This window comes from Eschrichtius robustus, chromosome 3, assembly GCF_028021215.1.
Source record: "Eschrichtius robustus isolate mEscRob2 chromosome 3, mEscRob2.pri, whole genome shotgun sequence".
Taxonomy (NCBI): domain Eukaryota; kingdom Metazoa; phylum Chordata; class Mammalia; order Artiodactyla; family Eschrichtiidae; genus Eschrichtius; species Eschrichtius robustus.
This window is the reverse complement of record NC_090826.1, coordinates 152,866,405-152,881,806: the sequence shown is the minus strand read 5'-3', so window position 1 is coordinate 152,881,806 and position 15,402 is coordinate 152,866,405. Positions and strand designations below refer to the sequence as shown.

The 15,402-nt window shown below is 49.2% G+C and overlaps 1 protein-coding gene and 1 non-coding gene across 5 annotated transcripts in view; both read right to left on the bottom strand.

Annotated features, from left to right (window-relative positions):
* The window catches only part of PLXNA2 (plexin A2), a 227,872-nt gene that overhangs the window by 60,246 nt on the left and 152,224 nt on the right, over window positions 1-15,402 (bottom strand). For all 4 annotated transcript variants that reach the window (XM_068541516.1, XM_068541514.1, XM_068541513.1 and 1 more), the window contains exons 10-12: window positions 8,218-8,418; window positions 6,375-6,471; window positions 2,767-2,957 (exon numbers count right to left, since the gene is read on the bottom strand). In XM_068541516.1, coding sequence (XP_068397617.1) covers window positions 2,767-2,957; window positions 6,375-6,471; window positions 8,218-8,418 — 489 coding nt within the window. The remainder of the gene's footprint in view (window positions 1-2,766; window positions 2,958-6,374; window positions 6,472-8,217; window positions 8,419-15,402) is intronic.
* On the bottom strand, window positions 5,503-5,604 carry LOC137763147 (U6 spliceosomal RNA). Its single transcript, XR_011073711.1, has one exon. It is a non-coding gene; the product is annotated as a U6 spliceosomal RNA (small nuclear RNA).

Here is a 15,402-nt window from a genome sequence, read left to right as displayed (position 1 = left end):
TGAATTTAATCATGAGGAAACATCAGACAAATCCCAGCTGAGGGACATTCTACAAAGTAATGGTCCCGTGCTCTTCCACAGTATCAAGGTCATGAAAGACAAAGATTGAGGATTATAGCACTGAGGAGCCATGACAATGGAATGCCACATGTGATCCTGGATTGGAGCCTGGACCAGAAAAAGGACATCAGCGGGATGACTGGCAAATGTGAATAAGACATGTATATTAGATGGCTTTATTCTATCACTGTTAATTTCCTGATTTTGATAATTGTGCTGTGGTTATGTAACATGTTAATTTTGGAGAATCTGGGTGAAGGGTATATGAAAGTTCTTTGTACTATTTTTGTACCTTTTTGTAAGTCTGAAATTATTTCAAACATGAAAAGTTAAAAAAGTGAAAAATGACTTTTATAAGGAGAGGAGGATAGATTGGGGGTGGGAGGTGCAGGATGAAAGTGAATAAAACATTCCAGCCCTGTCTCCTCCAGCTCACATGTGCTGCCCAGAATGCTGTCCCCCGAGTGTCTGGAGACACGGTGTGGGTCTGTCTCTCTCCCAAGATGGCTCTTTCTTTCTCCACACCCTCTACTTGAAAAACACCAAGAGGAGACCCAACTGCTCAGGGCCTCCAACTCCTGCTGCTATGTTCACTGGGAAAATCAATTACAGCCTAATTACCTCAGGGGGTTAATTAGCATCATGTAGCCTGGGTGTCCTCTGGGAACAGAGCAGCCTGTCACTCCTCGGTCAGCGAGCAGGGGTGGCAGAGGCAGAGGTTTCTCAGGGAGAAGCCTGCCTTCTGGCTGGGCTGGGGCCCCTGCCAGTCAGAGAGGAGACAGGGTTGGGGCAGCAGCTGGTTGTTGGAAGTGAAAGGGGCTGATGGAAGCAAGTCCCTGCCTAAGCTCCCCTGTACCACAGGTGCAGAGGCAGAGAGATGTACAACTGCAGCAGCAAGAAGAATTACAGAACAGAGCAAGTTCTCAAGGCAGCCGTTGCTGGAAATCACTAGAATCAGGGAGAAGGCATGGAGCCCTGAGCTGCTCAGGGAGCTAGCTGTCTGAGGGCAGAGGTTGGGGCACCTCCAGCAGTCCCAGAAAACACTTTCCCGGTGAGATAAAGACACAGGACAGTCGGTAGGCACCACCACTGGCCAGGGCCAAAAGAAAAATGGGATTGAAGAAGCTCAGTCTTTGAGGGGGCAGTGTCTGCACCCTCATAACATCTTCCTACCAGAATGAATGAGGACCTGGATGGCGGGAGATGCTCTTCTATAGCACTGCGCTATTCCTGGGATACACCGCCATTTGGATGGATGGCATCTGTCTGGTCCATATCCGCTAGGAAGGCTGGATGTAAAGGAAGGGGAAGCTCACTTCTTGTTTTATATTACTTGGGCAAATCACAGAGACTCTTAAAATGTTTTTATAATTAAATATATCTGAGTTGAAACACTGGCCCTGCCACTTAATAGCTGTGTGAACTTGGACAACTCCATTTTTCGGAGTCTTGTTCTCTTTATCTGTAAAATGGAGGTGAGAATATTTACTTCTCATGGTGGTTGTAAGGATTAAATGAGACAGTGCCAAGCACACCAAACAAATATTTGCTCCCTCTTCAAATAACTCATCTGTAGGTTAACAACACTTGTTTGATCTTGAGGCTTTTTTATTTTTTAACTGATCTGAAGCTTGAAAATGATCATACGGATGCTCCAGAAGCTTCCCAATACTCTGCGACATGGATGAGAGCCAGACTTGGCTTTCTTTGGCCAGTAAGGAAAATGAGGCAGGGAAAGGGACAGTGCATCTGCTCAGGGAAGAGGTAGAAAAGGAGCAGGCCCTTCTGCTTTTTTTTTTTTTTTTTTAATTTTTTGGCCAAACTGCACAGCTTGTGGGGTCTTAGTTCCCTGACCAGGGATGGAACCCAGTCCACAGCAGTGAAAGCCCGAGTCTTAACCACTGGACCACCAGGGAATTCCCCTCTCCTACTTTCTTAAACGTGCAAATCACACTGGTACTTGCTCTGGCCGATATTCCTAGTCACCATAAGGAACATGCAATTAGTTTCAAAGCACAAGCGACAGTCGGTGAATAGGGAGCAGCAAAGAGTGATGAGCACATATTGCAACCGAAGTTAAATACAACTATTCCTCTCCCCGGCCATTCAAACCCCAAGCAGCTGCATGTTCATTCACATTACCTATTCATCTTCCTTTGCAATTGACTATTCAGGAAACATCAGTTTTTTCCAGGATAACTAATTACCTATTTCTTTCCATTAAAATGCACAAACAAATTGGGACAGAGAGTAAACCCGGGGAAATGGCACGGTGGCTAATGCAGTGTCTGTCTTCACTTTCTTCCTCCGTTTTCAGCTTTGCAACTCTGAGCTAACTGCAGCTCCTGAAAGCGCATTTCTGCTGAGAAAAGCTAAACCTGTTTTCTGAAACGTTCACCCGCCATGCAGCCGATGTCTCGTCCCCACCTGGCTCAGCCAGCCTGGCAGGGAGGCTGGGCTGGCTCTGCCTCCTCGGTGCACACAGACATGCACGCACATTCGTGCACGGGCGTGAGGACACACTTCCATACGCTTGGCATTTACGCCTGGACACAGGCCATCGAGACACCCGTGAGAGGGTTTACACACCCTTACATTAAACTCACTCTATGCCAAGAATTCTTCCATAAAGGCTCAACTCCCACTGCCCTGGGGTCAGCTCCCGGCCATCCATCCCTTCCCACTCTGGGAAACTGGGGGACTCACCTCGGTGATTTGGGGGTTGGAGCACTTAACATTGTGGCTGGACCAGTCAAGCCAGGGGCTGGAGGGGCTGCTACAGTGCTGCTGGAGGGTGCACCTGCGCTCACCGCTGCACCAGCCACACTCGAACTTCTGGTCGGCCTTGAGGCAGAGGCCACAGCTCTCTCGCTGGGCTGCACACTTGTAGAGGTGGACTGCAGAGAGAGGGGAGGCAGTCACAGATGGGGTTGGAGAGGACGCCCCACGATCTACCCCCTTCTTGCAGGCGTGATAGAAACCGCCCCCATCCATGGATAACACCAATGATCATCATTATCCTTGCAAGAATAATTGATGGGGAATTAATAATAAATTGAGCCTCTTAGCAGTCGTTTAAAGGCACTACAAGAAAATATTATTTAAGAGTTCTGGTTCTAGATTAAATTGGATCAGGGCTTTAATTGTGGCTTCACCACTTCCTAGCAATGTGACAAAGAAGTTAACTTCTTTGAACGTTCAGTACCTACTCTATAACATGGTGATAATCATTGTTTTTTGTGAGGTTTGAATGAGATGTTGTATATTCAGTGCTTAGCACAGTGCCTGTAACATAGCTGATGTTCTGTACATGCTTATTATCTTTTCTTTGAACTCAAACTACATTCTTACGCTGCTGCTTCTCTGTCACATATGGCCCTCGCTGAAAGAGGTAAGGACTGATTTCCGCATTTCAGGCAAAAAAGAAGCTCAAAGAGAGATGTAATGACTCTTGCAGTTTACTAAGGTTAGTGCCCCAAGCTGGGATTCTGCAGATCCAACTCGCTGTGCTGCTAGCAGGCAGGTCCTGAGAGGAGAGAGGCACACAGCGGACTGGGTGGGTCTGGGAGAGGCGTCAGCTGGGGCTTCGAGAAAGGCCACATGCCTGGCAGAGTGGAGGCAGAGCTGATAAGGAAAGATGGCTGACGCCATCTTGTTCATGGCCCTGAATATGGAGCAGATATCCCCAGGGAGGGCAAACTGGCTACTTAACAGGTCACTTTTGGAGTCTGCAAATGCTTTTGCTTTTGTCTCTTACCCACTTAGAAGCCCTAGACAGGCCAGTCGGCAGAACCGTTTTGTGAGCCCAAGGCTTGGTAGTTGTCTGCTGGAGTTTTGAATTCAGAGTCCCAAGTAGAACTCTTCAGAAGCAGAATACTTAGGAAGTCATTTTTCAACGCTTCTGGTCAAGCAGACATAAGCTCTCAGGCCTGGGTGGCATGCTTCTGGAGGTCAGGTACATGCCCCAGGGTAGAGGTATTTTTTTTTCTTCCATGCATCCCCATTCTACTCCTCTGCTCTGCCAAGCATTCCTCAGTCTCAGCTGCAGGGGCTCTACTGAGACACCCTCATGCCTATGGCTTCTTACGGTAGAGGGCAGGAAATGGGAATCTTAAAATGAACAAATCCGCATTCTGCATTTATTAATATGCACATGGTCCACATCTAATTTCTTATTTTACCCTCATGATGACCCTGAGAGGCGGGCCTCCTTTCCCCCATTTCCCAGATAATGAACTTGGGACATTGAGAGGAGCAGTAATTAGTCTGAGTTCACATAGCTATTGGTGAAAGAGCCAGGATTCGAATCCCAGTTTGTTGGATTCTAGAATCCGAGTCCTTAAGCACTGTGGCCTCCTCCACCCAACACAGTGCATAACCTCCAGGAACAGCTGGGCTCTGGGTGGGAGGTGAATGTGAGATCGCCATGGCCTGCGCATTCAAGGAGCTGCTTAAAAGTTGTCAGGCGCCACAAGGGAGGGTTCCGATGCGATAGCTTGGATGTGGCTGTTTTTTCTCTAAGCTCCAGGTGCAAAGGCAAAACCTCTGGGAACTAAGCCCAGATCCTCAGCCGGGGAAATGCCTATCTCTTAGCACTGAGAAAATCGGACCTGGGTATGAGGGGAAACAGAAAAAAATCTCCCAGCCTAAGTAGCACCGATTTTCATGGCAGCATCCGGGACAGGGACCGTAGCATCTGGAAGAGATGCTGAAGCACTTTCAGGTCTCCTCCTGTGGCCTCAGTCCCTCTTTCTGTGCCCATGGGGTGACCCTCGGGCTGAAGGACAGGCTTGTGACAACCATAGCTACTTGAAATGTGGTGAAGTGTGGCTCATGGTGGGGGGCGGTGATAGGGTCCTAGGGGAGGAGGTTTCACATCCCACAACAGCCGGAGCCACTGGGAGGAAGGGCAGTGATGTGGCTAAGCATGTGGCTCCAGAATTAGACTGTTTTGGTTCAAATCCTGACTCTTACTATTTGACTCTTGGTCCATTTTTTTTCTTTTTTCAACTTCATTGAGATGTAACTGACAAAAAAAGTGTACAATATTTGAAGTGTATACTGTGATGATTTGACATACATACAAAGAGTGAAAAGATTCCTCCCTTCTAGTTAATTAACACATCCATCACCCCCATATCTATATCTATATATGTGTGTGTGTGTATATGTATATATATGTGTTAAGAACATTTAAGTTCTACTCTCTTAGCAAATTTCAATTATGCAATACAGTATTACCAACTATAGCCACCATGTTATACATTAGATCCTCAGACCTTATTCATCTTATAGCTTGAAGTTTGTACCCTGTTACCAACCTCTCCTTATTTCTCCAACCCCCTCAAACCCCTGGCAACCACTTTTCTACTCTGTTTCTGTGAGTTGGACATTTTTTTTTTCAGGTTCCACATATAAGTTATACTACACAGTCTTTGTCTTAAAAACATGGAATGCTTTGTGAGTTTGCAGCATCTTTGTGCAGGGGTCATGCTGATCTCTGCATAGTTCCAATTTTAGTGTATATGTTGCCAAAGTGAACAGTCTTGGTCCATCTCTTAACTTCTTTGGGTCTCAGTTTCCTCATCAATAAAATGAGGATAATACTGGTACATACCCCTCAGAGTTGTTGGGATGATTAGGAAAATAATCTCAGATAAACCACTTAGTGAGTGACTAGCCAGAGTGCTCATCAAACTGGAGTCCCTTTTGTCATTCTTGAGATCTGGGAGGAATGCTGTACTGGGGGCAGCCTACCTGCACCCAGGAGGACCTCCACATGGGTGTGCAGGACATGAATGAGGTGGCCTCATGGAACACCCCCTCCTGCATCAGCCCAGCTCCTTCCTGAGCTTCCTTGCAACAGCTGTGCCCTCAAGTCAGCAAGCTGGTCCCTCCCGTCCACCTCAGGACCAGGGGAGCCGCCTTACAAACCTTCTTTGTGCAGTGACTGGGGCCAAGGACAGGGGAGCCAGAACCCGATTGGAAATAATATCTCCATTTCCAGGGAAACTGGCAGGACATTCCTGCCTGCTGCTCTCCTGGTCAGGTTCACACTTCAAAGTCTCCGGGAGCCAAAGGAAAACGTGATGAACTGGCAGCCACCCGGCGGATGCTCTGGTTGTAATAAAACAGGGTTCCCAACAGGACTCCTTTGATGGCGCCAAATGTTGCTTTAGGATCCTCTGAAGAATTACGCTGACAGAGGGAGTATATTATTCATGGCACAGCAGCTGGCTGGCTCTGATCCTTCCACCCCAGTCTTTCCCAGGGTCACGGAAAGATCAAAACTCTACCTGGAAGTAGCTGCTTACCTTTCAGGTCCTGAGGGTTGTCGATGATGAAATTGCCATTCCACACCACGGCAAAGTCCACGGCCAGGTTGCTGATGTCCATCCCGTCGTACTGGTACTGTGGGGAGAGGGGCAGAGGGACATGAGGCTTTCCATCACGGGGGGGCGGGGATGCTGCTGCTACCTCAGGGGACCAGGAAGGAAACCAGGGACTCTGGTTCCCTCTGGGCTGAGAGAGGAGCAGAGGGAGAAACAGGAACCCCATGCACCGTTCACATTATCCCTGTGGTGTCTTCCCCCGACTGCTAGTCACTAATGCCAACAGATCCAGCTCAAACCCCTTAGCTGGCATTCAATACCCCCTATCATCCCATCCAAGCTTAGTTCTCCAACCTTCTCTTCGACGTCTCCTCCAGAATCTTTGAAGCACCTGTCTCCAAGCACACCCGCCCAAGCCCGTCTCTGCATGTGTTCAGTTCACGTCTCCTAAGAATTCCTCCCTCTCCCGACAGCCTCCACCCTTCACCACCTTTACTCTCCTAGTCTAGCTCAGACTCACCTTCCCCAGGTGTCTTCTCTGCCATCCCTCCCAGCCCTCCCCATCCTCTCCGTCCCCTGGTGTTTCTGTCTTTAACCAGGCACTTCCCGGGAGCTGCTTTGCATCTTTTCACATGAAAGTCTAGTCTCTTTAGAAAGTCCACATGCCGCTCTGTAAATCCCACAGAGCCCTGAGCACAGCACGTGTGTAACACACAGCGGTGCCTCGGTTGGTTGGCCAAGCCCTGTGGTGGCCCTTTCTTTCTGTACGTGAGCTTTACTTTGGTCAACAGTTCACTAGGGAAAGTGCCCAGAGCTTTCTGGGCACAGATCTGATCAGCTCTGCCATTTAAGGCCCCCAAGCTGTGGCTGGGAGTGGCCTTTCTCCCATGCTGATCCCACCGAGGACGCTCAAGCCCTCAGACACATCTGAAACAGCCCCTCTGGTGGCCCAGCCCCTGCGCCTCTGTGGGAATCCCCTCTGTGGGGACTGCCCAGCCCGGCCACTTAGCTCCCAGGGCCTGTCCCTCCGCCCATTCCTGCCACCTTCCTCCCTTTGTTGTGCTCCATTGCCTTCTCATCTCCCACCTTCCCCGGGTGCTTGGCGGCCTTCTACCGATTACAAATTCCATCAAGTGCCCGTGACCCGGGAGTCTGACAGCTCCCTGATAAGAGGCCCAGATTCTCTTTATCTCTCCCGGGCGAATTACCTTCCCTCAGCACCTCTGTCACCTTTGTCACATCCCCCCCATCTCCCAGCTGACCCCCCAGAGCTGGTGGGAGACAGGGAGTTGTTGGCAGATGAAAAGATCCTCTCTGGGCTAGTAGTATAATTAAACACCTCGTGCTTTCTGTCTGGCATTCGGGATTGGTTTAACCCTTGCTGCTCTTGGAGTTCACGGCTTCCTCCTCTTCCTCCCTTCCCCCCTCCCCTCGTGCCACTCTACTTCCACTTCCGCTGATCTCTCTGCAGCTCTCCTCCCGCGTGGTGCCCTGCCCTCCAGTGGATCCACTCCCTGAATGCGGACAGGGTTTGGGGTCAAGTTGATTGGCATTGGCTGAAGTTTCACCAAAGGCCAAGAAGTACTCTTTCAACTCAGAAAGGGCACAAAGCTCTCAGCTTATGCCAGGAGGGTCCTCACAGCCCTCCACCACCTCCGTCACCATCAACCTGCTTTGCTCTGTTGAGGGACCCTGGGGCCTGCACACTCCTCTGTCCCTGGAGACGTGGGTCAGCCTGTGGACCCGGAGGGTTCTGGAAGCCGGGGCAGGCCAGGCTGAGGCCCTGGCTCAGGTGTGAGACAAAGCCCTGCCCTGGTGCTCTTACCGAGCTGTTCTGGCACTGGACGCTGGAGCTGTTGAAGCGCAGGGCGGGGACCCGGTGGACGGCCCCCTGTATGTTGAGGACGCACTCATAGCCTCGCTGGCCGGACTGAGGCTGGGGCAGGTTTCGAGCCTTGAGGGTGATTGGTTTTACTTCCCCGACGGGTATCAGGATCTCCTCCGTGGGCACCAGCTGGGGACAGTCCTGGGGAGCAAGCAGAGAGCCTCCGTCTGGTCTGTCCTGGCTCATACCTCCCTACTCCCCAAGCCCGGGAGGTGGACAGGCCTTCCATGCCAGGCCATACCCTCTTGCATCCAGGCAGGCTGCCCACAAGGATGTACCTCATTTAAGGGGCACATGGAGTCAGCAGGGAATGTGAAATCTATCTCTTAGCTCCCGGGCCTTGATATCGTCATCCCCATCCCACAAGTTGTCCTGTATCTGGTGTGCGTGTTACAATTTAGGAATTAATTTTCAAGCCCCGGCGTGGCAGGTTGTGGATTTTATCTCCTGAGACACGGGATAAAAGATGCTCCACGCGTCCCTGTCCCCAGGCTGGACCCCCCACCTCTGGGTTTCATCTGTCTCCCAGCTCCTGCTCCCCACCCCTCTTGCACTGTCCGTGCCCAAGGTGATCTGTTATCGGCAGCCTCAGCTTCCCAGCGCCAATTGAGTGGCCTTTCCAGGAGGTGGATCAAGCCCTCTCAGCAATGCTCTCAACACTTGCTCTGGCTTTTTATCTCACTTCATTACCAAGCCTTGCATGAAGACCATATTGCTTTGTAAAAGAAAACAGAAAAAATAAAGTCTTGGTGTGGAGGGGTTGTGGGAAGGACCCTGAGAGAGGGAGGAAGTGAGAAGGAGAGTGATGGTCCTTGGTTCTCCTTCTAGAGGCTGCTTCTCCACCAGAGGTCAAATGACCACCTCCTCACAGTTCCAGCCCCTGCCCATTTTCTCCCTCTCCAGGAAGACGTTGCCCAGTGGCCTCTGGCGATGAGAACACACAGCCTCCTCCATGTGCAATCATTTCCTGTCTCCGGGGATCAACTGGGCAACGTCTTGAAGGCACCTCTTTCCCTGTCCCCTTCCCCTCTGGGTGGTGGTGGTGGTTCTCAGAGGGAGCCTTTGGGAAGGTGGGGGGAGGGGTTGGTATGTTGCTACCCTGCAGAGGGCGCTACTGGCACTTAGTGCCGAGTGTGGGGCAGGATGCTGAACTTCCTCAAGGTGTGGGACAGTCTGGAACAATAAATGGTCCCTCTCCTAATGCCAGAGGCATCCCTGGTAAGAAGCCTTTGGTGCCACAGGAATGTGAAACAATGGACTGCCTTAGCCGTGGGCTTCTCGCTCAGTGTGGGCTTAGGCAGTGGCCTCAGGAGCAAGCCCTTCATGATTTGGCCCCTGCCTCCTTCTTACCCTGTGATTCTTGGGCATCATGGTCCAGCCATACCACGGAGGAATTTAAGGTTAGTCCTGAGGGACCACCTCCCTCACTTATCAACCTCTGATCCTTTGAAGATGCTTTTCTCTCCACCAGAAACATTCCCCTTCCACCCCCCTAATCTTCCTCCTGGCCCCTGACTCAGCCCTCTTTAGCTGATTACCTCTTAATTAGCCTTCAAACTCAACCCTGCAGCTCCTTTGTAAAGCCATCCTTGACCCTTTCCCTGCACTGGCCCTCAGGATGGGTTACAGATACTCTCCCCGATCGCATTTAGCCCTCAGAATTGCAGTTTCTCATTAACTTGTCTTCCTTATTGGTCTGTGAGCCTTGAGGATTAGGCTGCATCTTATTTGCCTCCGTATCCCCAGGCTTTATCCAAGTTCCTGACATGTAGTGGACACTTGGTCATTGCTTGTGGGAGGGTAAATGGTAAATAAGAAAATAAAGCAACAGACAAAACGATCTCAAACTTTCTATTTGGCTCCAACTTCCTAGATTTTTTAGAGATGAGGTAAAGTCCTGCCTTCTGGACATCTAGAGACTTGAGCAGGAGTTTGATGCCTGAGGCTGGGGTTGGAGATGGTCATTGTTTCTGGAGTCACAGGATTACTCAATTGGTACATCTATATCTATTAAGGAATCCTGAGGATTTATGAAAAGCTGGGTCCAGCAGAAATTTCCCACAGAAACCTATTCCCACAGAAACCTATCTAGGAGGGTCAGGTGGAACCTCAGGGGTCCCGGTGCCATCCCTCAGTGACTGCATGGGAGTATATCAAGCAGGCAAGTTTTCCACAGGAGACAGGAGCATAAGGCAACCCCAGAACAGATGGGTCCCTGTTTAGAAGTCAGTCACTCAAGCTGCCAACTCATAAACTTGTTCTTTACTGCACTTTTACTTTCATTCCCCACGGGCACTCTTGACAGTCTTTCATATATTTATAGCCAAGAAAAAAAAATGAACACCACTTTAGGGAAACCCAGGCATCCCATTGAAAAGGAGATACTATTTCCTGTTAGTGGCTAAAAAACTCCCATTGAGTCTAATAAATTAGATTTTAAATTTAGACTAGAAATAAGGCTGAGGTATAATGAGGATGTGTGTGTGTGTGTGTGTGTGTGTGTGCATGTGTGTGTGTATACCTGTAAGAGAGAGAGGGAGAGAATAGATATTCAGAATCAGAACTAGTTGATATATTGTAAAGGATGACCAGTTGTTTTTTCATCTCTAATGAGCTCAGAGAACAAATTCAAATTTCATGAGCGGAGTCTTAAAGATGTACTTTTGGGAGTACAGTGTCTTAGGTTAGTAAACAAGATTGTAGAAGCCTTTTAGCTATGACAAAAAATGTATGTATGCATGTGTATATACACGAACACACAAGTACACACCCCACACACACCCTCATCTTTTGGGCTGGGCTGTCTGGAAGTTGGAGAATCATAAGGAGACTTTATGAGTACTTTTATGAGTTTTTTAAAGAGGTTCTAAATTTTCGAAAAAATTCCCGTGGTCAGACTTTCAGACTTTTTGGGACTAAATTGAAGGATGATGATTAGGGGCTTTCCAAACGCCTAAACAGGGTTCCAAGATTGCCCCAAGAGAAAAGAATGTCTTAGGCTTCGCTTGTTTTTTGTCTGTTTCTCTCAGGTCAGATGGAATAGCATCCTTCCTTCCCTTCTCTAGGGCAAAGGGAAGACATGGCTGGTGCCCAGGTACACTCTCTTCTTCCTAGGAAATACAGGGATATACAGACTCTTTGGGTTATGAGATGGTTCTGGTGAATATCTTGAGGGAGCAGCGCGTCTTAGGTGGAAATGGCAGTGGTGAGGGCTGAAGGCAGGTGCAGGAGAGCCGGCAGCCTGAACATTGCCAAGTTGTTGGAACTTCAATACCTCTGGGGCTTTAGGAAGGTGATGGGTTTCATTAGATACAATGAGGCCACTTCCAACCTGTTTGCTTCTGTGAGTACACACACGTGCATGCACACAGTTCCTGTCCTAAGAAGAAGGGAGCAAATAATCATGGCAGGCTTTTTCTGCAGAATGTGAAGACTGTTGTGAGCATTGTTAAAACACCCATTGCTCCTGCAGATCCCCCCAGTCTCCTGAATGACCTCTGTAGGTCATCTTACTCCGTCTTCTGCCTCTAGGCTAACTGGCAGCAGGATATCCCTCCATAGCAGCAACCTGAGTTTCTATCAAGATGAGCAGACGTCCTGTTGGGGAACATCCCAGGGGAGGGGTGAGCTGGGGAGGAGGAGACACGACCAGAGGGAGGGCAGGACCCTGGTACAGCAGCCCTATGTACGAACCTTTGGGCCGCATGATCCACCCTGTTTAGCTGTGCTTCTCCAGCTTTCAGCGCTGGGGACCCTTCAGCCCTCAGAAATGACTTCTCCCATGTGGAAATGACATTATCTTCACCCTCTGGACTTCAAAGAGAGAGAGCAGCCAGAATCCTGGGAAGCTAATCGGATTTATTTGGTTCTATCTTTCCTCCGGGACAGGGCGTAAAGAAGATATATGTATCTACATCTCACTAGGCCTGGTTTAGCCATGGAGTGAGATGAGTTTTTAAAGCTGAAAGCCATACATACTCCTGCGCACACCCACTTGCAAACACCATGTCACAGCTTGATCCGGTCCAGGGAGGCCCAGATTTCTGGGACCCCATCAGAGATCTGCTGTGCTCTGAGTGGGGGAAATGTTTGGCTCGTTACCTTAAAAGAGCTCAAGGGACGGTTCAATTGAAATTCAGCTTCCTCATCTGTAAAATGGGGCCTGTGATACCGACAACCCTAGACTGCAGGCAAGAGGGACGTGAAGGTCTGTTGTAAGTGGTGATAAACCGGGTTAACCATGTTAACATCATTACTGCATATTTCTCGCATGTGTACGTGAACACAGGATCGGAGGACTTCAACAACCTTAGAACCAGCTTGGGAACACTGAATCATGACTTCTGCATTTATGTGAGGATCATAGGAAAATTGTTTAAACTTATCAACTTATTCATCTATAATAGAATCCACTTCATAGAGTAGTTAAAATTAAATGAGATAAAAATGTACATGTATAATATTGTATATATAATAAGAACTCAATAAATGTTAACTACTAATATTTTTATTTTGAATTGCATTCACTCTAGCACAGTGGTTCTTGGTTATCGGGACTAAGTGTGGGATTGGTCCATCAGCCCTCTGGAAAGAAGTAGGCAGATTCATCTCATGTCCTGGTTGCCTTTGTATCTGGAAGTAGCACTACTGACCTGTCTTCCATGGGCAATTTCTCCATCTGTGGGGATGGATTTGTGAGGGTCCCTCATGACCAACGGTGCAGGACTAGGTTGAGGTTAGGTCCGCAAGTGTGGCTGCGACCGTGGAAATAGACAAGCGGACCAGTTCTGATTTTCTGGAGAAAGCATCCTGTACTCTGCCTTTTTGGATGCCTGAGTTCTCTGTAGCCTTGGGCAAAACCCCAAATTTTTAGCATCTTGGTTACTACATCTGTCAAATATGAATTATATGAAACTGCAGGTCTGTTGTGAGAATCAACTGAGATGCCATATGTCAGTGGTTTTCAATCTTCAGCCTAATCTGGGATGAAGCCCAAGAATTTGAATTTCTAACAAGTTCCCAAGTGATGCTATGCCACTGGTCCCCCCATCCCCCGCCCTCCTGTCACATGTGAGAGAAATGCAAATGTGTGATACATTAATGTTACTATACACATCAATGGAGCTAATCAGTTATACATTGTTTCTAGGAAGAAGACAGATGTAGAATTTTGATTCAAAGTTGGGGGGCCCTTACTGGAAGTGTAAAAGAGATATTCTAGGAACCCCAAAGAGGCACCTAAGGGATTTCCAGTCCCCAGAAGAACCTGAGGACATAGGCAGGACTCTTAACTGAGTAAGGGGAACCTCACTCGAGCTGGCCTCGTGCACCTTTGCTGTTCCCCACATTTTTAGGAACGGGGCTCCCCCCAAAGCAGAGCTTTGGACAGGACAGAGCAGGGTCTGGGAGCTGTTTGCTGAGAAAGGACATGGGAGTGGCTGTGGCCCTGGCAACCTCCTCGGAACCTGCGTCCTATTTCCTTTCCTGAGTAAAGTCAGGAGCACCAGGGCACCCTCACCCACACCCAGTCTCTGGGGCCCTGCTGGCTAGTGCCTGTCAGCAGGGCGAGGGGGAGGTGACGGAGACAAGGGCATGTCTCCCACCTCAAGGAACAGACATTAAGGAGAGGAAATGAAAAAGGAGATGGGAAGCCTCTGGCTTTCCCCCCAGGGCTCTTTCGGTATTAATTTAATCCTGACTTGGGATGGCAACAGCTTCTCCCAGGCCCAGTTCTCTGGAATTCTTGAGTCACCCGTGGCTGAGAAGGAGCTGTGTTCCAGTGACTTCTAAAGGGCGAGAGGGAGGTGGCATGATTTCAATTAGCCTCTGGGCCTCAGCCCTTCGGCCTCCACACGGGGCAGAGTTACTGGTCTCGCTCTGTCTGACGCCTCTCCTGCCCTCACTCCAGCTGCCCGTTGGGTCCTGTCAAGCTTGGCTTTGGGTTTCTCTTTGCCTGAGGGGAGCCCGGCAGCCAGATGAAAATGAAGCAGCTGCTCCTTTTTGTCTGGACCTGCGCGTCACCCTCTCTCTCTGCATTCTGCGGTCCTCCTCGATTTATCTTATTAACAAACTTCGGAGGTTAGAAGTGGCCAGCGTGAAGGTCAGTTTCTGAGACTGTTTACCATGACCTTTCACTGCCCACCCTTCGTCTCTGCACAGCCCTGCCCTGGCCTCCTTGCCTCCCTAGGCCGTTCTTCTATTGACACCCAAGCTGGGCTCACGCCCTCTCCCCCCATACCCTCGGCTCATGGGTCCTTTCCTGTGGGTGAGAAGATTGGCCTGAAAGTAGTCTCATCCTCTTGCAGAATCCCAGGGCTGGGATTAATTTCCGGTGTCCACTAAGACCAGGGTGGTGCTTTCTGGTCAGCTACATCAAAGCATACAGACTGGCCAGAGGAAAAGCCTTCTTTGAAAGGTTTTCAGGGCACTAGGTAACTGGTTCCATCCTGCTGAGGCACCTGTGGCTGGGTCTGCCTTAAATACCACCTGTGGGCACCATCTGTGTGTCTCTCTTTCAAGACAGGCAGACTCCATTTTTTCTGGCTGAATATAACACATATTGTTTCAGAAGCTCAAAAGAATTCATGGTCACGTGTGTGTGTGTGTGTGTGTGTGTGTGTGTGTGTCTGGGAAACCTTTCAAGGCCTACTTTCTTCTTAAATTAAAAATTTAGGGCTTCCCTGGTGGCTCAGTGGTTGAGAATCTGCCTGCCAATGCAGCAGACACGGGTTCGAGCCCTGGTCTGGGAAGATCCCACATGCCGCGGAGCAACTAGGCCCGTGAGCCACAACTACTGAGCCTACGCATCTGGAGCCTGTGCTCTGCAACAAGAGAGGCCGCGATAGTGAGAGGCCCGTGCACCGCGATTGAGTGGCCCCCGCTTGCCGTAACTAGAGAAAGCCCTCGCGCAGAAACGAAGACCCAACACAGCCAAAAATAAATAAATAATAAATAAATAAATTTTTAAAAAACTATTAAAAAAATTTTAAAAAATGTAGCTTTACTGAGGTATAATTGACAAATAAAATTGTAAGGTATTTAAATTGTACATCATGCTGACATGTATATCAAGGCCTACTTTCTCGTGTGTATGCATGGAAGCAACCAGTACTTCTACCCAGATTA